This window comes from Podarcis tiliguerta (genome assembly GCF_965153285.1).
Source record: "Podarcis tiliguerta genome assembly, chromosome: 3".
In the NCBI taxonomy this organism is placed as follows: domain Eukaryota; kingdom Metazoa; phylum Chordata; class Lepidosauria; order Squamata; family Lacertidae; genus Podarcis; species Podarcis tiliguerta.
In genome coordinates, this window is record NC_139536.1 from 89,436,873 (window position 1) to 89,464,829 (window position 27,957).

The 27,957-nt window shown below is 44.3% G+C and overlaps 1 protein-coding gene and 2 long non-coding RNA genes across 3 annotated transcripts; 1 reads left to right on the plus strand and 2 right to left on the minus strand.

Moving 5' to 3' along the window:
• Positions 1 to 1,763: 1,763 nt before the first annotated feature.
• TRIB2 (tribbles pseudokinase 2) lies at positions 1,764 to 27,077 on the minus strand. Its single transcript, XM_083431778.1, has 3 exons — positions 26,144 to 27,077; positions 19,688 to 19,980; positions 1,764 to 4,368 (listed from the first exon to the last, which is right to left on the minus strand). Exons 1-3 carry the CDS (start codon positions 26,411 to 26,413, stop codon positions 3,900 to 3,902), a joined length of 1,032 nt encoding a protein of 343 aa, XP_083287904.1. The 5' UTR covers positions 26,414 to 27,077; the 3' UTR covers positions 1,764 to 3,899.
• LOC310673452 lies at positions 4,380 to 6,913 on the minus strand. The gene is made up of 3 exons (XR_014509024.1): positions 6,263 to 6,913; positions 4,918 to 5,216; positions 4,380 to 4,554 (listed from the first exon to the last, which is right to left on the minus strand). It is a non-coding gene; the product is annotated as an uncharacterized lncRNA (long non-coding RNA).
• Positions 26,866 to 27,632, plus strand: LOC310673446. The gene is made up of 2 exons (XR_014509018.1): positions 26,866 to 26,981; positions 27,070 to 27,632. It is a non-coding gene; the product is annotated as an uncharacterized lncRNA (long non-coding RNA).
• Positions 27,633 to 27,957: the final 325 nt, after the last annotated feature.

Genomic DNA, 27,957 nt, shown 5'->3' on the forward strand with positions numbered 1-27,957 from the left:
TCCTTTAGCCAAAAGGTTTCCCTCACACCAGCACGAAGCAGGCCTCCGTGTTTAATATAATTCCCTGCAAATGAGCAACCATTAGTCAGCCACATTTTTATATAATTATTGGCAGTGCAAAGGAAACAGGCACACTTCTAACTATTTCCACCCAAACAGAACAGAAGCTGCTCACAGAGGCTCCAAAGGGAGGTGGGCTGAAGTAAGAGAAGTTGGAAAGAGGTGGTGGTGAAATTCAACTCCTCTTGCCCAACCAAGCTGCCTTTTTTGTTAAAAGGAAGGAATCGCAGCCTGCTTTTTCTAAGGGCTTTTTCTAAAGCACATTTATTGTAGGAGTTTAATTGGAAAGAGTTTCTGGTAATTTAAACTCTGGCTGCATTTGAAAACCAATTTCTCTCCAAGTTTACATATTAATGATTTCCCCCCGTTGCCATTCTGAGGAACAATATGAAACTGCAAGGCGGCCGCTGCAGAGGCAGCAGCAATTGTGCCAAAAGCCACAAGGAAACACTCTGGGAGGAATCTCATCTCGTCAGATTCTCTTGGATCCAGAATGCACCTCTGAAAGCGAGACTTTATACACTTTTTTTTTTAATTAAAAAGCCATTACCTGAGGAATGATAGCTATTGTGTGCTTACAACAACCTGTCCTCAGAGTGAAGGGGGGAAAGTGATGACATTTGAGAAGTTTTTAAACTTAATTGTCAGTTGCCTAGGGATTACCTTGTACGAAGTGACTAATAAATTAAATGAATGAATTAATATCTGTATCAACAGTTAGTGCCAAAATATTCAACACACAACTACAATGTGTCTGGCTAATTTTAACCTAATAGCCATCTCGTGAGGAAGGGTCTGTGTGTGTAATTTTAAATTGTGCCTTTCATACCTTTCTGTATAATGCAGTGAATATGCTCTAAAATAAAAGGAAAGCATTTTAAAATCAGCATCTCTAAGCAAATCAAGCTTGTATGTAGCAAAGAGTTAAAATCCAACGTTTTTAATTCGGACTCTAATGCAGATTCAGTCAAATATTCCAAGTCTTTATGTCTAGTATTCAAGTCTGACTTCAGAACTAAGATTGGGGTTTTTTTGAAAGAAAGAAAAATTCACAGGAAGCTGCATTATCCAGAATCAGATTGTCCATTGTCTACATTGGCAGGCAGTGGCTCTTCAGTCAAGGAGTCCTTGTAAGATTCCAGGGGTCTTCCTGCATGCAAAACATGTGCCCTACTCCTATGGGCCTTCCCCCTTTATGTTTTCAGAATCTTGTGCTTGCATGCCTCTAGCCATGGGTTAAGAAGGGACACGGGTGGCGCTGTGGTCTAAACCACTGAGCCTTTTGGGCTTGCAGATCGGAAGGTCAGCGGTTCAAATCCCTGTGACGGAGTGAGCTCCCATTGCTCTGTCCCAGCTCCTGCCAACCTAGCAATTCAAAAGCACACCAGTGCAACTGATAAATAGGTACTGCTGTGGCAGGAAGGTAAATGGCATTTCCGTGTGCTCTGGTTTTCATCATGGTGCTCCGTTGCACCAGAAGCAGTTTAGTCATGCTGGCCACGTGACCCAGAAAGCTGTCTGTGGACAAACACCGGCTCCCTCGGCCTGAAAGTGAGGTGAACGCTGCAACCCCGTAGTCACCTTTGAATGGACTCAGTCACCTTTACCTTTACATGGCTTAATAACGAGACCCGTGTGTATAGGGCAGTAAAATAATAATAATAATAATAATAATAATAATAATAAAGCCTTCACAAGTTGAATTTAGTTAAATATGCACAATTTTGTTTATTGAAGAGATTAGGACAAAAAACATTAAACCAAATACAAGACAAAGCACCAGAGGCAGTAAAATCCCACCATGCACATCACCAATCTTTCCTCCTACAAGTTTATAAAATAATAAACATTGTTGTTTTGTTTGTTTTTAAAAAAGAAGAAATCCCTCAACACAGCACCATCTTCAGAGTGTAAAAACATTACTCCTTTATATTCTTAAGATACCAAAATAGAACCAAGGCAGGTCAGCTGCAGCTTTGTCTCTTGATAAGGAACTGTGGAACTATCAACTTGAGAGTGGGATCGAAACCTTCCCTGCAAGAGCAGGTGTATAGCATCCATACGTCAAATGCCAAGTACGCACATGCCACATAACTATAATTAAGCACGAAATTCAAGTAACATTTACATACTACAGAGTCCACGTGTACCTACCCAAAAAACATGACCACTTCACAAAAAACGCATACAGGCAGTAACATCAGAACAACTGAGGTACTGGAAACACAAATATTTATGCCAAGAGATCTCTGTTTTGTTTGTTTTCTTGTGTCCCCACCCACCCCAACACCCCCTCAATATCATACAGCAATATAAAAAGCAGTAATAAAAATCATTTGCCAGTCTAAATCAAAATGAAAGCTCTCTAAGGAAGGTGGTGGCGTTGGGTGGGCGGGCTAAAATAATAGTAAAAAATAAAGTATTATCATTTAGGGACAGGAATACCTGAAGAGCAAAACAGAAGTGTGTTAACTACAGCATGTAACATGTCACCCCCAAGTCAACCCGTAATTAAGTACTGGCTTAATTCATCACAACTGTGACAGTTTAATCAATAAATAAGTCTTGACAATACAAAAAGGTGCATATTACCGTGTACTTTTTAGAAGACAGATCTGTGTCGTGGTAATATTCAGCTTATTAATAGATCAATGAGAAGAAAATTAAAAACAGTATCCTGTTTAGAAAACGAAAACAAGAAAACCCAAGTCATTGCCTTTCCACAAAGTAAGTGTAGGGGTGCCTTTTTCCCTTCAAATATAAAGAGCTCTTCTGATCATGTTCAGGGGTGTCAGAGGAAAATTTGTTTACAGGGTTAGGGCTTTCCGCCTTTTTCTTCTTTAGGTGATGCAAAGGGAGCCTTCCCCAAATATTGTGGTCAAAATTCATGTGCAGTATAGTGGAAGCCAGTGTTTTCAATCCCGGTTAAGAAGAAAAACACCACATAACCCCAAATATGGACAATTATTCTTTTTCGTTGTTGTCAGTTTTGCTAATAAAACAGTCAAATACGTCTGAATTGTAACTGCTTCCTGCCACAAAGCCATTTGACCAATAATAATAACAATAATCAAACTAACCCTGAACAGCTTGTGAGTTTCCATCCCTTCAAGGGACGTGGAAAAGAACATTTTAAATGTTAATTCCTCCTGGCCCAAAATAAAATAAGGAGAAATGTGAACTTTAGAACAACCTATCAAAAGGCATGGTTTAGCACCCACTTCTCGTGTGTTCCTTTTTGTGCACTACCCCCTGCCCCGCCCGCCGAAAATGAATCCCACTTGTAACTATTAAACATCAGATTTTTTTTTGGGGGGGGGGGAAATAATCCAGGAAAACAAAGAATAAAATAATAGCTAGTTGTACCTTCCCTGAATAATGGCTGAAGTTAAATATCTAACAGTGCGATGCCAAGATGCAAGTTGAGGCAAAAGTTTCTATTTACTGGGAACTGTAAATACATGAAACGAAACGGAATCAGGAGTGGATTAGTGGCTGCACTGGAACTTGGGATGCGTAGTGTCCTTGGCTCCATAAAGATGAGAAGCTACAGTCTCTCTGTGTGCTGCCGCCTCCGTTATTTTCTATGTCAATCTAACTGAATAGCAACGATTCCTCCCATCTAAACCATCCACATGCTACATCTGTGGTGTTAGCTCACTTATTGGGCGTTCCTTCTCCAACCAGGAAAAAAAAAGAACTCCAGGTTGTCTCTCTCTCACTCTCTCTTGCTATCAAGCCAGGCTGAGACACAGATACAATTCTGCACAGCCAGAAAGGACTCCCTTCATGTTGTCCCTTCCTGGCCATGCAGCACCCAAAACACTAGTCCCCGACGCTCAGTTGAAGAACGGGTCTGAGTCCTCTTCCATGTTGACGTCAGGCACCAGCTGATCCGTTGCTTCCTTAGCACCATATCCTGAATTAGACACATTAAAATCTGTAGAAAACCAAGGGTGGTCCAGAATTTCCTGCGAAGTCAGCCTTTCTGAGGGCTCCCGGCGCAGAATGCTACGTATAAGGCATTTCGCCTTGGGGGATAGAGTCTCTGGAATGCTGAACTGCCCGCGGCGGATCTTGCTGAAGAGAGAGCTAGGCTCAATGTCATGAAAGGGGTAGCGTCCAACAAGCATGGTGTACAGCATGACTCCTAGACTCCACACGTCGGCCGCCTTGCCAGAGTAGCTGCCGTTTGTGTTCAAGATCTCTGGGCTCACGTAGGCGGGGCATCCATGCTTATCGGAAAGGGAGTCGTCGTTCCCTCGCAAAATGTAAGCGTCTTCGAGGCTCTCCAATTTTACTCGAGTCCTGTAGGGCAAGAAGAGACAGGCCACAGTTAGACTCACTGGCAAATACCCACGCTGTTGCCTTGTTGCGCCAAGACAAAGGACATTCAAGAATGTTCACAAAACTGGGAAACGACCCAGGTATTTCCCAAAATGCCAGAAGCTGGTCCGGCAAATGAATATCCAGGGTGTTTAAGATAGGCACTGACTATTTCAGTGGACGCGGGTGGCGCTGTGGGTTAAAGCCTCTGTGCCTAGGGCTTGCCGATCGAAAGGTCAGTGGTTCGAATCCCCGCAGCGGGGTGCGCTCCCGTTGTTCGGTCCCAGCGCCTGCCAACCTAGCAGTTCGAAAGCACTCTCGGGTGCAAGTAGATAAATAGGGACCGCTTACTAGCGGGAAGGTAAACAGCGTTTCCGTGTGCGGCTCTGGCTCGCCAGAGCAGCGATGTCACGCTGGCCACGTGACCCAGAAGTGTCTGCGGGCAGCGCTGGCCCCTGGCCTCTTAAGTGAGATGGGCGCACAACCCTAGAGTCTGTCAAGACTGGCCCGTATGGGCAGGGGTACCTTTACCTATTTCAGAAGTTTCGTTTCACACATTTCATTGGACTTGTTGGAAAGCAGAACACCAGTGGTTTTTAGTTTAGAAAACCGACAGCTTGCAGAGAACTACATTAGCCAAACCAAAGCCTATCGTCTCCATTTTTTTTAAAAAAAAGAACAACACTTGAGATGCTTCATAAACACAGCTAAAGACTACACTGAAAAGATACCAATATAACTCATAATCCAGTAAGTTTTCCCTCCAAGGCATGGTTTTCCCATTAGACACAATCCCCGTTTCTCAAGTTTAAGGTATTTGTTTCATTTTGCTTAAGGTATTTGTTTAAAAATTGACAGAAAGTGATTTTTTTATTATTATTAACTCAAAAAGTTATAAGACTACCCCTAAAATAAAAAGAAGAAAACAGTAACAAGGGCAAAAAAAACCCCAGTAACTTCAGATCATGGTGACTCACAGGAGCATTTTCACTTGTGTAAGAAAAAAAGTATATAGACATGCCTTAGAAGTCAACCAGACTCTCACACTTAAGTACAGAAAATGAACACAAGTGATGCAAAGTCATGTGTTTGTTTAGTATAGCAACTGGCCTCTGCAGTAGCCTCGTAAGCTCTGGAAGTTTCCCAGAAATCCAGCACCCCAAAAGGGTTCATTTATTCACTGAATCTTCCTTTCCTCAAGGTTTCACCCACACCCACTCATATTCACAGACAACCAAGCGCTTAGCTCAGTATTCTACCACCAGCTTGTTAGGTTCTAGTTTAGAAAACAGATAGCCAATAAAAAAACTAAAAGCACCCAGCCATATTTACCAGCAAGTCCTTTTGACAAAGACCCTTTGGACAAGGAAGTCATAAATTGTTTAATTCACTAGCTCTTACCTAACAGGACAGAAGCTAGCATTTCACCATGGCTAAAAAGCTATTGTTGATTTCTCCCTCAGTGCATCCTCTATATTCCAAAATCTCCTCAAAAGCAGCCGTTGCATGCCACTGGAAGTCAACCTCCAGTTCTCAGTGTCAGTAAGGAAGTAGTAAAACTTGATTTGATAATGTCCCACCTAGTCAATAATAATAAAATGTGGGGAAAGCCATTGCTAAGGCATGCTACCCACCAGCTTTCAAAAGCCCTAGTGACATACTATATGCTTCTTACCCTATCAAATCACAAAGGGGATCTTTTATACCAGTAATTTAAGAAACCAGTGTGGGAATGCAACAAAACAGTATTTGGAAAACCTTCAGGTACACATGTGCATTGCTGATGTTGTCCAAGGCCTAACTGAGGTGATAAACCTGTGTCTGGACTATAACACTTCAGATGTGGATTGTGAGATTGAATTCTTATTCATTAAACAAAACTTATTCTACATAGAAAACTAATATACAGTATGCCACTGAGTCAACTAGACTAGAAACTTTCTCCCTAACCTGGTAGTTGCCCATGTAGAAGGATATGAAAAATAATTAATGAAGGAGCATTGCACCATGAGGAGATCTATGCCCACCAAACCATCTGAAGTGGTACATACACCCCAAACAAAAATTATGCTACGTCATTGAGAACTAAATCCCAGGTGCAATGTTGAGCATAAAGTAGGACTGGGTGATATATTGACCCAAGCTGATTTGGAGTCCATATTGTGATATCGGTTTCATAATTTTTGACCTGGCAATATGTCATGAATCATGATACAGTGGTACCTCTGGTTGCGAACGGGATCCGTCATTTTGCACGTCTGCACATGCGGCAAAACCCGGAAGTAACCCTTTCCGGTACTTCCGGGTCACCGCAGGACGCAACCTGAAAAAGCACAACCTGAAGCAAACGTAACATGAGGTATGACTGAATATGTGTGTGTACGGGGAAAACCGTGAAGCTAGACAATGCCTCTGCGTAGTTCCATCCTTATTTCAGACATAGTGATATATTGGTATATCGCTAATCCTGGATCCAGCAGGGCCCTTATTACATTTGCAACCCTGGACTCCTTTCATAAATAATCATAATCATCAGTGGTACCTTGGGTTACAAACAACTCGGGTAACAAATGCTTCAGGTTACAAACTCCTCTAACCCAGATGTAGTACCTCAGGTTGAGAACAGAAATTGCGCAGTGGTGGCGGAGCAGGCTCCATTAGCTAAAGTGGTACCTCAGGTTAAGAACTGTTTCAGGTTAAGAATGGACCTCCGGAACGAATTAAGTTCATAACCAAAGGCACCACTGTACTTTGCTTTCACTTCCATGCCATTCTTATATAACTTGACTACTTCCAGAAACAACTGTTTGCTTTTTAAAAAGCACCAGCAAAAGCTGCCCTTGACTGCTTTGTCTCTCTTGGAGGGCTGGTTCACGTTTACGATCTAGAAATACTATGTGCACAACAGACACCTAACATGTGTGTGTGTTACCCAGCAACACACAATGTGAGATATATGGCCTATTTCCATTGTTTGTCCGCTTCCAAAAATAGGTGGAAGGTTTGCAGAAATCCAGGCCAACGTAAGCGCAGCTGTAGCCGCACGTTGAGTCGCACATTTCGCTCGATGTACAATGGAGGTGCTGCCAGAGTACTGCACATGCACCCATTTCCAAATGGGCAACACACAGACCAGCTTTAAGTGAAACCCGGGAACAAACACAGAAATAAACTATTACGGGGCACAGCCACTATCTCTTTAGCTGCAGTCAGGCACTTCTTGCCCGAAGGATGAACAACCGGAGGCAAGCAAGATCTGAAGCATATAGCCTTGACCCTTCCAATTCTTAATCAAGGCATACTTAAAAACTTGCTCGCAGCTTCTCTTTTAAGTCAGCCTCCCTCACTGATTGTTTTGCAGATAACAGCTTAGGACACATCTGCTTACAGAGGCATTTGGCGGAGCTTTGGGAGTGAATATGACCATTTCAGATGCTGCAGCTGAATTGTTCCGGATAGTTTTTATTGATCTAATGTGATTTTAACGATGCTTAAATTAATTGCTTTATGCTTTTTATTATGTATGCTCTCCTCCCTGAGATCTTCCTTGATATGGGGAGGTTTACAGATGCAAATAACAAGCAAACAAATACAGCTAGAAACTCAGCTATATAAGTTAGGCGCCAAATGGCTCCTTAAACCAGGGTTACAGTCGCCAAAAAGGAACACCTGTTTGCCGTTTTGGGGCCAGACGGCTTGAAAGTTGTATTTTTCAACACAACCTTTCATTTCCTGAAATTATTTCTGATTGTGCTAATTAAATAAAATGGATAGAATACTACAGGATATGTTGCTGATGTGTGAAAACATGCACCTCCAGATGGTGGGAGACGTCAGACGCCATCTTGGCGCTTGGTCACAAAATGGTTGATAACCAGGTGCAAAATGCGCCTGGCACCTGGCGAATTTTGAATGCCGAATACAAAACAATGACACTTGAGGTGATTTTTCTCAGAAGCACATACCATTTATATTTCACGTACAATCTGAGGGGACGGGGGAAAGGTCCTGTGCTGTATCACTGAGCTATACTTCTTCTCCATGCCTGAGACCTGTGGAAGCATATTTGTTTCCCAGTCCCCACAAATGACGTTCCCATACAGTTCTAGCACAAGTTCAGTGTATGTGAAATCCCTACCACCAAAGTGTTGCTAGCTTTATCATAGTCAGAACCAGCCCAGCAACAGATCTATTATCAACTTAGGAGGGTTGGTTGGTTTGGGTCTCCGGAATGAAGATTAGAAAACACAGAAATTCTGAAGAATATAGAAGCTGCCTTTCCTTTGTACACCCTGTTAACTTAAGCATGTGTCATGCTGAATATGCATCCAGGGTATTTGCTTTATTCTGTTCATCTCCTGGCAATTTATGTAATCATCATCCCCACCCTTTTGCCAACCCTGCTTTCCCTCAATTATCTCTGCTGTTGTGTCAGTCAACATGCAATGCCCATAACTGCCACAGATAAGAAACCAGAAAGCAGCGTGCTTTTTGTCCTTGCCTTGGTTACCTTTCCAAAAGATTTATGCACTTCCCATGTCTCTCTCTCTCTTCTTCTGTTTATTCTTTAGCAGAAAATCTGACATTGGAGGGTCAGGAACCCTCCCCACCTCAACTCTCGTCTCCCTTCCTGAGATATCTGTTGCTTAATGGACTCCGGTTTTTTTTCTGAACAAAAGGGTGTCCTTTTGTTACATGTCTGACTCCTGCCACAAAGACTGGAATACCAATCTTGGCTTCGTTTGATTCTCAGCACACGCGCACACACCAACCCTTTCTATACTGTACTGAAGAATCAAGGACCTGCAGTCACAGCAAAGCAGATTTTGTTTAAACCAGGCCACTGAACAACAGCTGGCCTTTATCTGCATGTTCCACTATAATCTCTCGCAGGATAAAGAAAAAAGGAGGAGGAGGAGGAGCCATGCTTTCATCCTGCTGAATGGATTGGACCAGAGCAAATACACCGTGGATCAATGTCTGGGTAGCTTTTTACACACACACACAGAGAGAGACAGAGAGAGAGAGAGAGAGAGAGGCTTCATTTGTTCATAAAACTGATTACGGGGAAAGTACAAGAACCCTGAAATTATTTAGCATAGACAATTGCTATCCTAGTGCATCTGAAGAGTAAGAGAAACAAAAGCATGACACATTATGATTAGGAACTGCGGTATTGTCCGTAATTTTGGTTGGCTTGGCAGCACAATCTCAAATGCAGGGAAAGAGAGACGACCTGCAAAACAGTAGGAAAGCCCAGGACAATGAATTGTCACCTCTCTCCCAAGTCTGTAGAAGTGAATGCCAGAGGGTGGTTCTTTGCCTCTAGCACATGGTAGGAAATGGGGGGGGGGGGTGGGAGGAGGGAGAGAGAGAAACACGTCATTTCCAAATTATCTGCAATGTATAAAGAATAAGCCACATTGTGTCATGCATGCATCCAGGGTAGGCGCAGACAGCAGTGACTAGGGTTACATTTATGACTAGGGTTGTATTTATGGCATCGCCTGCAATGCTCTTTTTTGAACCCAGCTGCTAAACGAAGTGCCACAGGCAGAACGGACACAAAACTCCAATGAATATTTCAAGCAGCAAGTTGCCAGCATCACGTTTTAGATTAGAATCCAGATATAGAGTCAGAATGAAGAAAAAATATATATTCTCCTAACATGAGCTTCCATTTTTAAAGACATCCTGTGAACCAATTGTTTTGCTGTTTCCCTTAGCCATGGGAATGGTTGCGCTGAAATTAGTTAGATAAATAGGGGCTTCCACACAGCTAGATAAGATCCGCTTTATAAAACTTACTATATAATGCAAAGCCTTCTGTCAGAGCCAGTGTAATTAGAGTATATCATTTCAGTTCGGAAGAGGAGATAGAAGAAGCACTTGGGCAGACAGCATTATGCAGCTCTCAGATCACTGACAGAACCCTGCATTAGTCTAATGCTTAAAAAAAAAAAAAAGCAAGCTTGAATCATTGCTATTTAAAAAGGGGAAGCTATTCTGCCTGTGAATGCTTTCCCATTACTGGTGAATGAAACCACAGAAGTGCAATCAGAGGGCAGCAAATAGCACTCAGACGGGAAGTGCGTCTTTGTCCCCATAGAAACCGTCAGGGAAGCCCATGAAAAACAATACCATTCTGAATTTCTTATCAATATGCCATTCATTACTCGAGTACATTCAGACTTGGCCCTTTTGCAATGTAACAAAACCTGATCAATTAAACCTTTTCCAGAAGGACCTTCAAAGAAAACTCCTGAGTTAGCATCCGTTTCTGGCAAACAATCAGCCTGTCCTACACGTTTTCCCCCTCTACAGCGGTTCACATTATTCTTCCCTGATGAATCCGAGGGTTACAAAAGAGATTCTGATGCACAGGGAAATCCTATCCTTGAAATGAAACCCACTGAGCACAATGTCATCGCTCCACTCGCCCAGCATGCTGGCAGAGCACTATGCAACACTAGTAGTGGGTAACCGCGCAAGCAGAACAATACACTTGATCTGGAAAGAGCCTACGCCTTGAGTCTCTGCCAGGGCTAAGGAGACAACACGGTGACCCTGCTGGCACGATAAGGAAGGAACAGGATGGGTTGAGAACTTGCAGCTCTTTAGATGTTATTGGATTCCACCTCCCATCAACCCCCGTCAGCATGGTCAAGGATGAGGGGAACTGTGCTCCAACAACACATTTGGAGAACCACAGGTCCCTTCAACCCTGGAGCTGAAGTTAGTCAGGATCTGATGGTGCTTCATGACTGGGACCCCACCAGGGATGGTGGAATGTTATGTTTTCAGAATGAAGCAACATGACTTTACAAACCCCAAAGCAAATCAGTGGGGGCCATCACAATGGGAGGGTAGGATTCAAACAAAGGAGTCAATTGGAGCATGTCACAAGGTGCAATCACATCGAGTTCTAGAGCATGGAACTACAACATCCTTGCCACTATGTGCATTCACAGTCCTGTAGACCTGCTGGGTCTTCGGCGATGTGGCACTTTGGAAGGGAGGAGTAAAAAATCAGGAGCAGGTGCAAGACTTGATTTGTCAAACCCTTACATGTACCATTTCTCGAGATTCCAGGCACCAACATTCATCAGGATTATCAATTCCACTGCTGAATCTTTTGTTACACAATATAAGCGAATAATGTGAGAGCTGGACCATAAAAAAGGCTGATCACCGAAGAATTGATGCTTTTGAGTTATGGTGCTGGAGGAGACTCTTGAGAGTCCCATGGACTGCAAGAAGATCAAACACATCCATTCTTAAAGAAATTAGCCCTGAGTGCTCACTGGAAGGACAGATTGTGAAGCTGAGACTCCAATACTTTGGACACCTCATGAGAAGAGAAGACTCCCTGGAAAAGACCCTGATGTTGGGAAAGATGGTTCATGGGGTCACGAAGAGTCAGACACGACTAAACAACAACAACAACAACATGAGTAGATGTTGAAATCCAAAAAGAGTAGTCTAAACTCTGATGTCAAAGGAAGTTGCATAACTATTCCCTTTCTGTTATTTGATAAATGAGAGTTATTGCCCAAAGGGGACGAAAATACAAACAAAAAACCCCTCCCACAGTCTTTCTCCCACATGGACAAGTTCCAAAATCATGAGAAAAAAGCGCGGTGCTTCTGGGATGAAAACTGATCTCTTCTTTCACCTGCCACAGCAAAGATGACCCATCATTTGACCTTGTGACTTTCTTCTCGGTTCTGAGTTAATAAGGACTATCATCCTCCATAGTTACATAAACATGGCTTCTCAGCATGTGTGCACCTCAAGGGGAGAGAGTTACACAAGAAAGCAAGAGGGAATGGCACAGATATCAAAGTGGATAAAGGAAAGAATCCGGAATACAAAGGAAAATGGAACACCACTCAATTTTTACCAGCGAGATCTGCAGTACCATAAAACCAACTGACGTCGTCTTGCAGAGGATGGGTCACATATGACATAGCAGTAAAAGGATGCAATTCAATTTAAAACTAAATGCAGATCTTTATTTTCCCCTCCTCCAACATTCTATCCAAGCTCTAAGCGTGCTTTTGGCTGGTCTTCCAAATGGTGAATATCCTTTCCTACGCTGACCCACAAACCAGGCAAAGAGTGCTGGTAGAAACAGCGGATCAGGGAGCAGCAAAATCGGGTGCAGGCGGCAAAACCTATTGGGAGGAAATTCAGCAAAATATCATTCTGGTTGATACCCCACATACACACAATTCCAGCTCAAAACCAACCTGCAATCTGGGCTGTCAGAGACTCCGATAAGCTTGTTCTTCGGCTGTGATCCCATGAAATATTCCCATATTCCCATTCGCACTTGCAATTAACTAAAATTGAAACTGGGCGACATCCTGGTACGCTATACATTAAGTGCAACGTGTAGCTTGGCGCACAGATCCCTGGAAATTTCATATTGGCATCTAAGGCAGGGATACCCAACACGGTGGGTCCCAGATATTGTCAAACCAAGCTAGCAAGGGTCCAATGGTCAACAATGATGGAAATTTTAGTCCAACAACCTCTGGAGAGCAGCACATCTGCTACCTTGATCTAAGAATCTGGAATATGTGCTCGGTCCTGTCTGTGTTGGGCCGACACTTAACAGATCAGTGCTGCCACCTGATGTTGACAACTAGGACAAATTCAGTGTGAAAAGAGTATGGGACTCCCCCCACCCCACCCCATAACCTCTGCAACCAGGAGTCTGTCAAATCCCAAACTCTACAGCCTCAGTTCCTCAAGTGGAAAAAGCAACAGCCTACCACACAGGGTTTCTGAGATGAAGCATGCTACGAAAGCTGCAAAGCATTTTGTGACCTAGCATGACTGCAGAAACCCATCACCGATGTCGTGATCGTTCCGGAACCAATAAATTCATAAGCTCAGCCTTAAGATGAATCTTAAAACAGGGGCCTCCCATAATTCCTCCATGGCTTCACTCCCCCCCTTACCCAAAGCATTGCTCAAAAGGTTACTAGCTCCAACTGTAAATCACTGTAAATCAGCTGGCTGCAATAAAGGGTGACAGGCGGTTAAAAAACCAGAGTCATTCATTGCTCTGAGAAATCTTACTACTTGGCAACCGGTAAGGAATGTAACAGCTTGCGTCTCTGGTCACATTTTTGTGGGCTGAGTTTCCTTTCGCTGAATTGTTAAATAAAACAAAACAAAACAGAGCAGAGCAGAGCAAAAACCTGAAATGATTTACCCAAGCATCTACAGGAAGGTATAACTAGAAATCAATGCAGTAGGACTGTGCATACCCCATTAGCAATAATAATAATAATAATAATAATAATAATAATAATAATAATAATAATATATTTATACCCCGCCCATCTGGCTGGGTTTCCCCAGCCACTCTGGGCGGCTTCCAACAAAATATTAAAATACAGTAATGTATCAAACATTAAAAGCTTTCCTAAGCAGGGCTGCCTTCAGATGTCTTCTACAAGTCTGGTAGTTGTTTTTCTCTTTGACATCTGGTGGGAGGGCGTTCCACAGGGGGGGTGCCACTACCGAGTAGGCCCTCTGCCTGGTTCCCTATAACTTGGCTTCTCGCAGCGAGGGAACTGCCAGAAGGCCCTCGGAGCTGGACCTCAGTGTCCGGGCAGAACGATGGGAGTGGAGACGCTCCTTCAGGTATACTGGACCGAGGCTGTTTAGGGCTTTAAAGGTCAGCACCAACACTTTGAATTGTGCTCAGAAACGTACTGGGAGCCAATGTAGGTCTTTCAAGACTGGTGTTATGTGGTCTCGGTGGCCACTCCCAGTTGTTTTTCTCTTTGACATCTGGTGGGAGGGCGTTCCATAGGGCTATGCCTTAGGTCCAGCTCCTAAGGAGAAGGGCAGTGGGAGAGCTTTGCAAGTTCAGTCCCGAGCATCCCCAAGGAGGTGGGACTGTCCCGTGCCTGGAATCCTGCCTGGAAATTTGCTACCAGTCCAGTGCAGACAATGCACCACTATATGGACCAATGGTATGACTTGTTACAAGGTCACTTCCTATGTGCCACAGTGGCGGAATACCTACTTTCCTGCAAGCCAGTTGTGTCTGGCTGCTGTCTTCCCTGGAGGTCCAGGTACCAGGGGCATAGGAAGCAATCATACCTACACTACTATTCCATCTAGGTATGACTGTGCCATGAGGAAGGAACTCCTATGCTGCTGCTACAGTGATATGCTGATTGATCAGCTTAGGTCTTGCTAGGACTGACTCTGGCCTTTGCAGATTTTGGTTGTAATGCAAATCCTAGCTAAACAAGGTGAGCAGGTGGGATTAGATAAGGAAAGCATACAGACCAACATAACTACATACAGACCTAGTAGGCATTCATGTACCACACTGGCTTTTTAAACTATTGGGACTGATGTTTATATTAGCACAAAACACAAAGGCAAGTCAGGTTCTTTCTCAACTCTCACCTAGAGACAAATCTCTTTTTATGCAAGGAAATTCAGAAGTAAACAGAATGCCTTAAGTCTCAATATTTTAAAAATGATCCCAACCTTGTTAACAAGACTGATTAACGAGCACAAACTTTTTCAGTGTCAAATATTGTGACAGCTAATATTTGAATATAATTGAAGATTTAATACCCTCCAAACATTAATAATTTGCTGGCAAGAAAAATAGATCTATCACTCAAAGCAAGCTCTGTACCTAGGCAGTGTTTTAGCTCTAGACTCTTATAATTTAAGAGCATAAAAGTTATTTTATGCAAGACCCACAGACCGATCCTTATCTACAGACTTGAAAGATAGATGGGACCATGCCTTTGTGCTTTGGCCCCAACATCAAATTATTTGCATCCATTTTGCTCCGACAACTCCATCCACCCAAGAGATCTAGGTGTTGCCATTTCAAGCAAACAATATCGTAGGCAAAGTTGTATGCACTGTCCATTGGCTTCTCGGGCATTTCCCAACAAACAACGGAATGACTCAAAGCATCTAGGACACATTTGCTGAATAGCAGCCTATTGAAGCTTCCATTCAGGTAATAAAGAGACCTTAATTCTTGCATCATAAAGTACTCAGTCTTACCCACAGAGCAGAATATGTAAAGCTGGGGAACTGCACCTCCAAGCATTAAGGATCACAATTTACAGTATACACTTGGACAAGGAGAGTCTATGAGCATCCTGTTTGATAAGGTTGGGACTCACCTAAGCACCTGCACAAGGCTGCATTGGCAAGGCAACTAATGAAGAAGAAGAGAAGTTTGGATTTGATATCCCGCTTTATCACTGCCCGAAGGAGTCTCAAAGCGGCTAATAATCTCCTTTCCCTTCCTCCCCCAAAACAAACACTCTGTGAGGTGAGTGAGGCTGAGAGACTTCAGAGAAGTGGGACTAGCTCAAGGTCACCCAGCAGCTGCACGTGGAGGAGCGGGGAAGCGAACCCGGTTCACCAGATTACGAGTCCATTCTTAACCACTACACCACACTGGCATCAGAGTCAAGGACACGCATAACTGCAATGTCGGAATAGAGCATCTGTACTGAGTTGGGCAGCAGCAGTTGATAACAGCCCCCCTGAGCCACAGCTAAGAACTAAGGAGAACCAACAAGCAACCATGAGAGTACAAGATCACAGGTGTAGAGAAAGGAAATAAGGAATGTAACAACAGGGAAAACCAAATGCCAGTCACAAAAGGGGGCATGCTCTCTACACACACTGACCTAAAAGATTCATTGGACGAAAATGGGTGTGTGTGTTTAAATGGAAGGGGGCTTTTTTGTTTTCACATAAGTATTCCAGTTCAGGCTTTTGGGCACCCACCCCAACCAGGCTTCCCAAATTCATAGTTGTGACAAGGTGTGCAAGGAAAAAGACCCCAAAGCCGTTGCATGAAAGTAGCTACAAATCAACTGATCTAAGTCTCCTAGGTTAAATTTAAGTTCCATGTTCCACTACAGGGGAACATGGGGAACTGTGTTCAAAATACTTCTCATTTCAACCAAGACTCCAGTTACTCTATTGTAGGCCCAGGGTGGGTGGTTAGGGGGAGAAACCAACACATTACAAGCAATGGGGGGACGGGGGACGCAGGTGGCACTGTGGTCTAAACCACTGAGTCTCTTGGGCTTCCTGATCGCAAGGTCAGCAGTTCGAATCTGTGTGATGGGGAGAGCTACCATTGCTCTGTCCCAGCTCCTGCCAGCCTAGCAGTTCGAAAACACACCAGTGTGAGTAGATAAATAGGTACCGCTATGGTGGGAAGGTACACCGAGTTTCCGTGTGCTCTGGCTTCCGTCATGGTGTCCCGTTGCGCCAGAAGCGGTTTAGTCATGCTGGCCACATGACCTAGAAAAGCCATCTGGGGACAAACACCAGCTCCCTTAGCCTGAAAGCAAGATGTGCACCTCAACCTCACAGTCAAATTTGACCGGACTTAACCATCCAGGGGTCATTTACCTTTACACCAAGCAATGTCTTTTCCCTTCTTCTCTAACAATACTCCATTCAAACTGCATCAATTTACAGAACCTGACAACAAATACTGTTGCCTGACAGCAGAAACACAAAATATCCCCCCCCCAAAAAAAAAATCTTTATAGATGTTTGAATTCTAAATCAATAGTAGTTTGAATACAATCAAAAGTTCATTCCACGTCACCCAGGAATTATGCTAGGGAAGTTTGAACATCACAGCTTGAGAAGGCGGTCCAACTAATCAAGTTTGCAGTTAACATTTTCTATCACCAACCACCACCAATTTTATTCTGCCAAATCCATATTGCCAGCTAGGAATTGGGCATTTTCCAGTATTTGGAAAATGGGAAGCGAAGGAGAAAGACTTGCCTGTGTGAGCACAGGTGCGTGCATAGTGCGTGTGTGTGTGTGTGTGTGTGTGTGTGTATAACACAACAGGCAAATGCTCTGTCTATTCTTAAAAGCTTTCCTGGTTTCCTTGGTAGGCGGGGAAACAGTCAAAAAGTGTGAGAGCATTTTTATCATTCATCCAGCGATGGCAAAGGAAAGGAAAGCTGAACACTCTCACCAGTCAGTCAAACGCACTGGCCAGTTTTTTCTTTGTAGATACCAATTACAGTGGTACCTCGGGTTACATATGCTTCAGGTTAAATACGCTTCAGGTTACAGACTCTGCTAACCCAGAAATAGTGCTTCAGGTTAAGAACTTTGCTTCAGGATGAGAACAGAAATTGTGCTACGGCGGCGGGAGGCTCCATTAGCTAAAGTGGTGCTTCAGGTTAAGAACAGTTTCAGGTTAAGAACGGACCTCCGGAACAAATTAAGTACTTAACCTGAGGTACCACTGTATTGTGGTTTCAGGAATGTACTGTTTCACGCTTTGCATTTGAAGAAGACTATATGAAACATGCTAAGGAGGTTTCAAGTAATGCAGAAAAAATTGTAACTCTTAAAAAAAAAAATGTTTTGCAGGTCACCCTGAAGACTGAGCAACTTTTTGTTTCTGGTCCTCATTGTTCTAGCACCATTCCCTCTTGTGCCTGTCACCTCCAGCCATGGCATTTACCTTACGTGATGTAAGTACCCTAGAAAACTGATAAGCACAGGAAAGGAATTCTAATCACCAGCAGCCACAAACACACTGATTAGCAGACACTCACTCTTGCTTGTTTGCTTGCTTATGGTGCCAAGATGGAAAGGTAAAACACCCCTTTGCCTTATCCAGTCATCCCAAACATCTAAGAATCCTGCTGTATTTACGGGACATCACACATGCAACATGTCTTTTTTCCCTTCCACTGCCTCCTCCAGTCTCCTTACCTCTGTGGATATTATTAGCAAGCTTAAGAAACCAGCTTAACATGTGTCAATTCATTACATTAACAAAGAATTACAAAAGGTCCCTTCAAGTCAAGCTTAATGCATTGCAAACGTGTGTGTGTGTGTGTGTGTGTGTTAGAACCTCTGCTCCAAAAGTGACATCTCTCTTAAAAAAGTGACATCTCTCTTTAAGAAAAGAGAGAAAACAACAAACATCACACAGGTAACTCACATCTTATGCTTCTTTTACTTACACGATCACAGCTTTCTGCAGGTGAGGAGGAAATAAATGAATGGAAAGAGGAGGAAACCCTCTCTTGATTTATTTATTTCCACCCACCCTTACACAGCTATTTTTGCAGTGTTACTCAGCTTTGGGAAGGAGGCAGGTAAGAAGCCCCAAGACAGGTAAGCAGCTCCCCACACCTTGCACAGGGGTGGGCGGCAGTTCTGAGGATTCCTGGCTCTGCATGTTTTTGGGTTTTACGAGTGGACCCCAGGAACCAAACACTCGTTTAAGAGTGTACTAAAACAACCCAGACGTCCCCATGCTTGCCCCGCTTAGAAAAGAAGCAGCGACACCTGTCCTAGCTTTACAGGCCAGTAAAAGGTCTGTTAAGTGATTCACACATTTTTACCTGAATGAGAAGGCACACTCTTTGCCTCTAGTCTCCATGTTCCCACCTGTCATCAACAGAGGCAGCCCTTTGGGCCACTTGGTGCAAGATTCTCCATAAGGCAGAAGTGAATCCTGGCCAAACTTTTCAGTGGGTAGGGTAGGTTGGGGTTTACAACACCCTGGCAACAAGGGCTTATTGCTCCAAAAAGCAGAATATACATCAAGCAGTCGCCAAACCGGGGTGGGGTTGGGGGCGGTACACACTTTATTCATCCCTTCTTCTTTTTATTTATCTTATAAACCCATCCATCGCTTTTCTACCCCAAAGCAATCTCTCACAGTAACTGCCCCCCCCAAAAAACCCCCACTTTTCCCCAGGAATCAAATGAATGGAAAATAGAAATCCACTGTTCAAAAGATATGTTTGTGAGTGTAGATTGTGTGTGTGTGTACGGAAGGAGTATTAACTTTGGTTTTAAGAGGAAAATCACAAGTTAACTTGTACAGATTCTAGTTTAAGAGGAACATTGTGTGTGTGAGAGAGAGAGAAAGAGTGAGTATGCATGCGTGTAATTTCATTACATCTTAATCCCATTTTTCTCTCATGTAACTCATCGCCGTACAGATTCTCACGACGTCTCCCATCCAGACACTCACCCCACCTAGACCTGCTTAGCTTCAGCTACATGGCGGCAGTGGCTTCACCCCAGGGACCAGAAGGAAACAAGGTGGAATAACCACCACCTGCTCTCTGAGATCTTCCATCAAAACTGGCAGGAATGTTTCCTCTACTTCCATATGGGGCTAACAGTATGAGCCTTCAGAAAAGAACCCCTTTCAAAACTGCATCCCTGACACACTCCTTGGTGGATTCCAAAGGGCCGTGAGGAAGGGAGAGAAATCCCTTACCTTTCTTCATCCTTGAAGATGAATTTCCGCAGCTTGAGATCTCGCAGCACCAGCCCGCCGTCATGACAGTGCGCCACAGCAGACGCTATCTGGTAGAACAGCTTGGCTGCTTCCTCCTCCTTCAGCTTCTTGCAGGTACGAACAAAGGAATGCATGTCCCCATAGCTCCTCTCAAAGAACACATAGGCTTTCGTCTCCCCGAGAATGATTTCAGTGATTTGGTTGATGTTGTCGTGAGGGGGCAGGCAGAAGCAGGGCGCGAGCAACTCTTGGTAGCAGCCGATATCAAACACCTAGAGATGCAATTGGCAATCAAAACAAAAGGGTTAGAGATAGAAAGGAGACAGGCTGTAGCAAAGGCACACCGATTTAAAAACCTCTCTGCATATTACAAAAGCGAAGATGTCCAAATTGCAAACTGGCGCTTCTGTTTCAGCAGACTATGCCCTGAGCAGTCTGGAAGTGCTTTCTTCCTTACGAAAACTAAACGAGGGTTTTCACCCCAACACACACTCCAACCAGCCTACGTAAATTATATCAGTGAGAGAAAGGAAAGTGAATGGCCTAATTTCCTGGCTGATAAGCGGGAAGAAACATAAATAGGCTTGTTTTAAAAAGGAACGTCCGGTTCTTTGCAAACAAAAGCATCAAAAAAATTCAACGACAGCTCAGAATCTATGAAAATTCTGATTCTGGATGGCCAATAAAGCTGCAGCAAAGGGGAGGGGAGGGAAGTACAGTCATACCTCGGGTTGGGAACGTTGCTTGTTGCACGTTTTCAAGTTACGGACCACTCCGAACCCGGAAGTACCGGAACGGGTTACTTCTGGGTTTTGGCGCTCGCGCATGCGCAGAACCACTGAATTGTGCTTTGTGCATGCGCAGAAGAGCTGAATCGCATTACATGCGTGCGCAGATGCGGCGCTGCAGGTTGCAAATGTGCCTCCTGCACAGATCACGTTCGCAACCCAAGGTTCCACTGTACAGTGGTACCTCGGGTTAAGTACTTAATTCGTTCTGGAGGTCCATTTTTAACCTGAAACTGTTCTTAACCTGAAGCACCACTTTAGCTAATGGGGCCTCCTACTGCCGCCGCGCCACTGGAGCACAATTTCTGTTCTCATCTTGAAGCAAAGTTCTTAACCCAAGGTACTATTTCTGGGTTAGCGGAGTCTGTAACCTGAAGTGTATGTAACCTGAAGCGTATGTAACCCGAGGTACCACTGTATCATGCTTCAAAACATTTAGGGTTCCCCCACTCTTGTTTTGCTCTTATGCACTGCCTCTGAGGGGCTGTCCAATCTGTCCGTCCACCCATACCACCAATGGATCCAGCACCCAGACACTCATTTAGTTGTGATTCCTGCATTGCAGGGGGTTGGACTAGATGACCCTCGGGACCCCTTCCAATTCCTCAATTCTATGGTTCTATGCATTTACTTCCCACCTTTTTCTTTTTTCCTCCCAAGGTGCTCAAGGTGGCAAACATAGTTCTCCCACTCCTGCAAGGTAGGTTAGGTTGAGAGGCAGTGATCGGTCCAAGGTTACCCAGTGAGCTTTCAAGGCCAAGAGAAGATTTGAACCCTTGCCTCCCAGGTCCTAGTCCAACAATCTCGCCACTATACCACACTGACTCCGTATCTGAATGAAAACTCTGATATGGGTTTTAAAGAGTAAGCAGAGCATACTACATTTCTTGAAAAGGACCATACTCTCTAGTAAACCAGGGCCGTTGTTGTTTTGTTTTTTAAAAATAAACTTTTATTTATATTTTTATCATTCACACAAATTGGTTACTGACATAATTCACCTTTCTCTTCTTATATGTGATAATTGCACTCTCAGTTGTCTCCCAGTTCCCCCCTTCCCTCTGTATTCTCATTTTAATTTTTTTAAACCAGGGTTGAGGCACCAGATATTGTCGGACTCCATCTCCCATCAGCCCCAGCCACCATGGGCTAAATGGTCAAAAATTATGGGAATTGTAATCTGGCAACACCTGGAGGACCACTGGTTCCCCCTTACCCACCCATCTTGCAAACCAAGTTGTGCTACTATCACAACCTTTTTTCTGGTTATCAAAGGGTTAAGTCAACATGGTGCCCTTCAGACTTCAATTCCCATCATGCCTGACCACTGGCCATGCTGCCTGGGGTTGGCGAAAGTTGTAGTTCTGGACTGGATAGCTCAGTTGGTTAGAGAACGTGGTGCTGATAATGCACCTGAGGTTGCAGGTTCGATTCCCTGGTGGGGCAGCTGCTTATTCCTGCATCACAGGGGGTTGCAACTAGAAGGTCCTCAGTGTCCCTTCCGACTCTACAATTCTATGATTCTATTCTCTGGCAGTGGAAGGAATGAGCGAAGTCAAAATTCTTGTTGGGCAACACAAATAGTGCCACGGTCCGCAACTCATATGGAAGTGGAGGCTCTCAAATTCCTTCCTCCCCTCTCCAATATGCAGGCAACGACCTCTTCCATCCTCAAGCACCAACAGAGGTTGGCAGAGTCTATCCCATTCCCCACTCCTTGTCTATCCCCATGCTCTTCAACCCTAGGTTCCCACCAGTTCTTGGGCTACACTTCCCATCTTCCATGACAATTGGCTGAGGAGGATGGGCATTGTAGTCCAACAACAGCAAAGCACCCAAGGTTGAAGACTGCCACATAGGAATTTGGAGCTGAGATACAGAAAAGACCTCCCTTGCTGTTTCACAAAAGGAAGGAGTTAAAGAGGCCTTTGGTGACGTCTCAGAGTTGTGTCTGAAATGCTAAAAAACGAGGGAAGGACTCTGATGTTTCTGTTGCTAAGCAACAGAAAACACAAGGTTTCGGTTGCTGTTCACACGGTGACAGGGCAAGCGGTTGTAAGATGAGGCAAAATGGATAGCCCTTCGCTTGTGATGGCTTGCATAGGAGAAAATCCTGGGAGATGGGCAACAGGGAAGCTTAGGTGCAAATGCAATGATGGCGAACATATGAGACGTCACTTTGGGAGGTGGGCTGAGCCCCTGGGCTGCGAGTTCCCTACCCATAAGACTAGGGAAATGTTCTAATGAACTTGCAAACTTGTATTTGCCTTTTAATATTTATGGAGATTTTTAGTGCATCTTTTTTTAGCAGAACGAGTGCCTCTCTAACCTTGCAGACACATCCACCTTGCGTTCTCGTGAATGAAATGGTAAGGAATCACCAAGCATGCTGGGAAACTCAAATATATTTTTTTAAAAAATGTTACACTAATCCAGCGATTATGAATGAATCAGTGCTTGAGACATTTGGATTCCAGGCAATGGGAACGTTTCATTGAGAATAACGGGTGCACTGCAGTAAGAAGGCATAACCAGTGCGTGACACAAAGGCCTTCATTATTCGCAAAGGCTGCGCGATTCTGATGCATTTGTCCCTTGGTAATGAAGGTCAGGAAGTTACAAAGTCAGATTAATGCTGAAGAACGCAGGCCAACCATATTGCGCAACGTAAGGATAAATGACTGTGGCTCACCACTTGCTCTTTCTATAGCTTGTAGCTTAGCAATTCAGAAATTAATTTAAGGCACGCAAAACCTGTCTTGAAGCCATTATCTTGATGTCATGCTCTGAAGCGGAACAGCTCTTGCCTTTGAGATACCTGCTAGCAGCATCCCATGCATGTCCATTCAGAACTAAGTCTCACCCAATTCAATGGGTCTTGCTCCTAGGTAAACATGCAGAGGATCGCAGCAGGCTGAGAAACTCTCTAGCAAGTTTCTATAAATAAGTGCAAGCTTTGGCATTCCATGAACTGCATTCGCCACAGCTCTTCCTGTTATTCCTGACGCGTGGAAAGAGAAAAGCTCTTTTACTAGGGCCTGTTGACTGGTTAACTACATATCTGTAAAAGGGAAGACCATTGCAGGTGGTGCTTGTTTTTGTCTCCTCCAGATGTCTTTCTTTCAGGGGAACCCATCCATGATACCAGAAGCTGTGGGAACAGATATACATTCCCACCACCTCTGCAGCCTCCTTGTGAAATCTTGCAGCACATCGTCTGCATGACATTATTTGTCTACTCTGAAGTCATGCTGAATCCAATGAGGCTGACTCCTAGGTAACCAGGATCAGGATTGCAGCCATGACCACCTTCTACTATAAAAACGTGTGGCCCTCATGCAAGCAAAACATTTCCCCTTAATAGCCAAATTTCCCAAGAGCCATTTAAAAAAAAAAATGTCATTTTGACTGGCTCCCCCAAAGCTTATCTTTGTTGTTCTTTATAACGCAAAGTCAGGACATGTGACTTTATAGGTAGTCCAGTATAGCTCTTTCCAGCAGCGAGAGTAAAAAAAAGAGCTCATTTGGATTCTAGAATGGCATTTTGCATACTCAGGGGGTTCCAGCCAAATTAAATTAAGCCTCATCAGCCCCCCCTTTGTTATCTGGCCCTTAATGGGGGTGGGTCAGGTGGGGCTAATCCACAAGCCTGTTTTTACTTAGACAAGAGTCGGTTGATTATTATTATTATTATTATTATTATTAGCTGTATATGCAAGGGCACTATTTTTCCAGGAGCAGCCAAAGAGGCAGATTTTGTTTTGTTTTTTAAAGGCAAACATGAACGGTTACAATTTTGCAAGCGAGGGGAACTGAAATGTTGTTGTTTTTTGGTTTGTTTTTTTAGGGAGGCGTTCAGCTTACAGTTATGAAAAATGGTTGCCAGTGTCCTCAAAACATGAAAATTCCTAATACTTCCGCATCCTGAAGCTCAAAGACATTATAATGGACAAAGATGCTCTTTCATACAGGAGTTCTGCTTCTGTAGCACAGTAGTTTCCTATACCTTTAGAACACAATCACAGGTGGTTTTGGATCGAATTTAACTACTAGATGTATAAAAAGAAGTTACTAGCTCCTGAAAATCTTCAAGCAGATAAGGCAGCCTTGTGAGATTTGTGCATCTTCATAAAGATGTCATTCTTTGCATTTCAGCTGCTCGTTCTTCGGCTTTCATCTGCTCCTCCCACAAGAAGAGGCTGATAATATTTTGATCTGCATCAATTTTGGACAAACTAATGCATGCATTTTAAATTATCTGCACCATCGCTCCACTTTCTGGTTCCTTGTGCAGTGGAAGTCCTTGCAAGGTCAGAGAGGCTCTACTTTCCATAATCAGGTATAAACTGCGCAGAACTAAATCTTTATTAAGATTTAGGGTTCATGACTCACGGGTGGCCAGTACATTTTATAGTGCCCTGAACAGAGAGCCCTTTGCGACGAACCAGGGGCTGCAATTTAATTTTGCCACCACATATGAATCTAAATAAAAACATCCACCTGGTCTACAGTGACCAAAAAGCTTGGCTTGTTTAAAGGGTGGTCCATGTGTCTACATCACAGCCTGCCGATTCAACACTAGGATTGCAGCTTGTTTTGGTTTTGTTCTCAAGCCCATAAAAATATACATTTTGGGGGAAATATTCTGTAATTACAAAGGTGGTGTAGTGTGGCAATCTTCCCACGCAGCCTTTCCAGGGGCTGCTCCAGGAGCAGAGCTCCAAGAGGGCACCAGGGAGAGTGAAAGAAAGAGTAACCACAGCAGTTTAGGAACAAAGGAAATAGTATCGCCTCTGAGTGAATGGACGCCACTTCCCTCCATAGGAGAAGCATGTGGACTTCATTTCTCCACAGTTTACCTTCACTGGGGAGCTGAAGAGACCGAGAAGCCAGCAACCTACCAAGTCTGAGCCCTGTTGTTGTTTTCTGCATGCCCTTCTAACAAAATAAGCATGCAAGTGTGCAAGGATTTTTTATTATTATTGTTGTTTCCTGCTGAAACGTGGGCGATTGTGTTTGCAAACAATCCATAGCAAGGAGGCTTGGTGCTCGTGTGCATTTTTTTTAAAAAATAACTCAGATCCACATCCCAATCCCACACATGTAAAACTCCCTCTCTGTGGAATCAGGCTTCCTCCCAAGTAAGCCTACACAGGACTGCAGTCTTACACAGAGGCAAAGCTGCCAACTTGCCAAGTTTGCATCCAGCACCACCCAAGGGAAGTGAAATATCCTCGGAGGACCGGTTGAAAATTAGCAAGGGATTCCCTTTTGGGAAGTCAGAAAGGAAAGAGAGGAGGGAAATTAGATTAGACGTACTTCCACCTATGTGGCCTCCAGAGCCTAACTCCCCTCCTCCTCCTCCCCTCCCCAAGTCTTTGGCTCCAGGCCACCGTTATAACGTGGCCATTGTCTGGAAAGTTGCTGAGAGCCGTTTAAATTATGCAAGGGTTTTTTTTTTTCTCCCTGTTTGTTTTAATTAAACTTCTCCCAGTGCTTAAATCAATGGCTCGCCGCCGCCCCCAGCACACACAGCCCCCACTCCGGAGTACTTTCTAAAAATAAACTCGCTAGACAGAGAAAGGCTTTAAAAAAAAATATATCCCAGGAGGTGGGAGAAGAGAAAGAGAGGCAGGAAAGTTGTTACCTTGCAAACCAGCTCCTCCTCGCTGTGCAGATGCACGGCTCGAAAAATGTGGTCTCCTTCCAGAGGCTCCAGCAGTAAGTATTTCCCGATGCAAGAAACGCAATGCGGCAAGTTGGGAGTCTCTGGCGGGCTGGGTGAGCCGAGGTTGGGGCTGAAACTCTGGCTGGACTCGGTGGGCCTTACAGAAGAGAGCTCTTCAAAATCCTGGGTTTTGTTCCGAGGTCTTCCATAGCGTGCGATTGTGATTGGGGTTGACCTTTGTATGTTCATGGGGATGGAGAGAGCAAGCCCTCCAAAAAAAGGTCCCCCCCAAAAAATCACACAACACGCACAGATGCAGGCGGGAGCGAGCAGCAGCAGCAGAGCGCGCGCGCACACACACACACAACCGTTTTGGAGAGGGGGGTTTATTGTGAAGATCAGGCCGGCCGCAACGATGCCTTTGTGCTGTCGTCGGAAGAAAAGAGGGGGATTTCGGAGGGCAGGTTTCCGTGGGGTTAGTGTCCAGTTTATGTCGCCGAGAGAGGAAACTGGAGGTAGGGGGCGCGGAGACTGGAGAGCCGGTGGCCAAGTCGAAGGGTTCCCCTCTCCCGGAGAAGCCCGGCACGTCGGGGAGCTTTTGCGCAAGAGAACAAAGTGACACAAACAAAGCCAAAGTGTGAGTCTTTGCAAAAACGTGGCCTCTCAGGAAATGCAACTGTGGTGTTGTTGTTTTTTTAAAGAAGTAACAATGGAATGAACAAGTCGAGAACGGAGAGAGGTGAGAATCGTTTTTAGTATTTGGCTTCCTCTGCGCTCCTGCAAAATCCTCGCACGGCTGGAAAAGTGTTAAGTTCAGGTAACGTGCAGCAACCAGCCAGACGACTGGGTTCCCCCTCCTTCTTTTTTCCCCCCAATCAATTTTTCCCCCTACGTTTTAACTGTAGATGGCGTCTGAAGCTTTTTCCCTGATAGCAAGGACTATCCAGATATGAAAAAAAAAAACCCAAACCACAACGAGGGAGCATTTAACTTCAGAGGGTCAGCAAGGAGCTCCAACAACAACAAAAAGATGAAAAATATAATATATATATATATATAAATATATATGTATATACAAATACACACAGAGAAAAATAGAAAGACGCTATTTGGTCATCGATTTCTTTACTCCTCTCTCTCTTTTTTGTCCTTTTGCGGGAGGGAAAATGTTCCTAAATTGAAAGGCACCGTCACCACCGGGAAAGAGAGAGGTGCGCGAGGATCCACGCGCCCGCGACGACTGCTCTCGTGTGCGCGCGCCCTCCCTCGCGTGCGTTTCCTTTGATCAGACAAAAAGTGCAATCAAGGACAGGCGCGGATCAATGCTCTTCCATTTCGCGTGGGGCTGATTTGCTTATTTATCTCCAACAAGAGTGGGGGGAGAAAATCCCTTCGCTTTTCAGCAAATCCTGGAGCGCGAGGCGCCTGCAGCGGCGATGATGATGATGATGATGATGCAAAAGAAGCAGCAGCATGAAAGGCGAATACTTAACAATAGTAGCTCTGCAAGAGAGGAGACCTCCTTTCGCCGGTTTCCTCTTTGTCCCTCCTTTTGAGAGTCCTGAGATGCGGAGGAAATGCTGCTACTTTAAAGATGCACGTTGAATATGTGCGCGTGTGTAGAATATATATATATATGTATATATATATATACTCAGTTATTTCAGGCGTCGATCTCTCTTAATTCCTGGAGGTAGGAGGAGGAGGTAGGGAGGGAAAGGGATGGCCGAGCCAATCCCTTTCAGCAAGGCATCATCTCCCCACCATGTATTAATAGCTACTTACGTGCGCTG

What these genes read in the sequence shown, in the direction of transcription:
- TRIB2 (XM_083431778.1), bottom strand. Translation starts at nt 26,413, where the DNA reads ATGAACATACAAAGGTCAACCCCAATCACAATCGCACGCTATGGAAGA. An exon ending in AGGAGGAGCTGGTTTGCAAG is followed by an intron (nt 19,981 to 26,143) that starts GTAACAACTTTC and finishes TTGCATCTCTAG; the next exon opens with GTGTTTGATATCGGCTGCTA. An exon ending in ATCTTCAAGGATGAAGAAAG is followed by an intron (nt 4,369 to 19,687) that starts GTAAGGGATTTC and finishes CTTGCCCTACAG; the next exon opens with GACTCGAGTAAAATTGGAGA.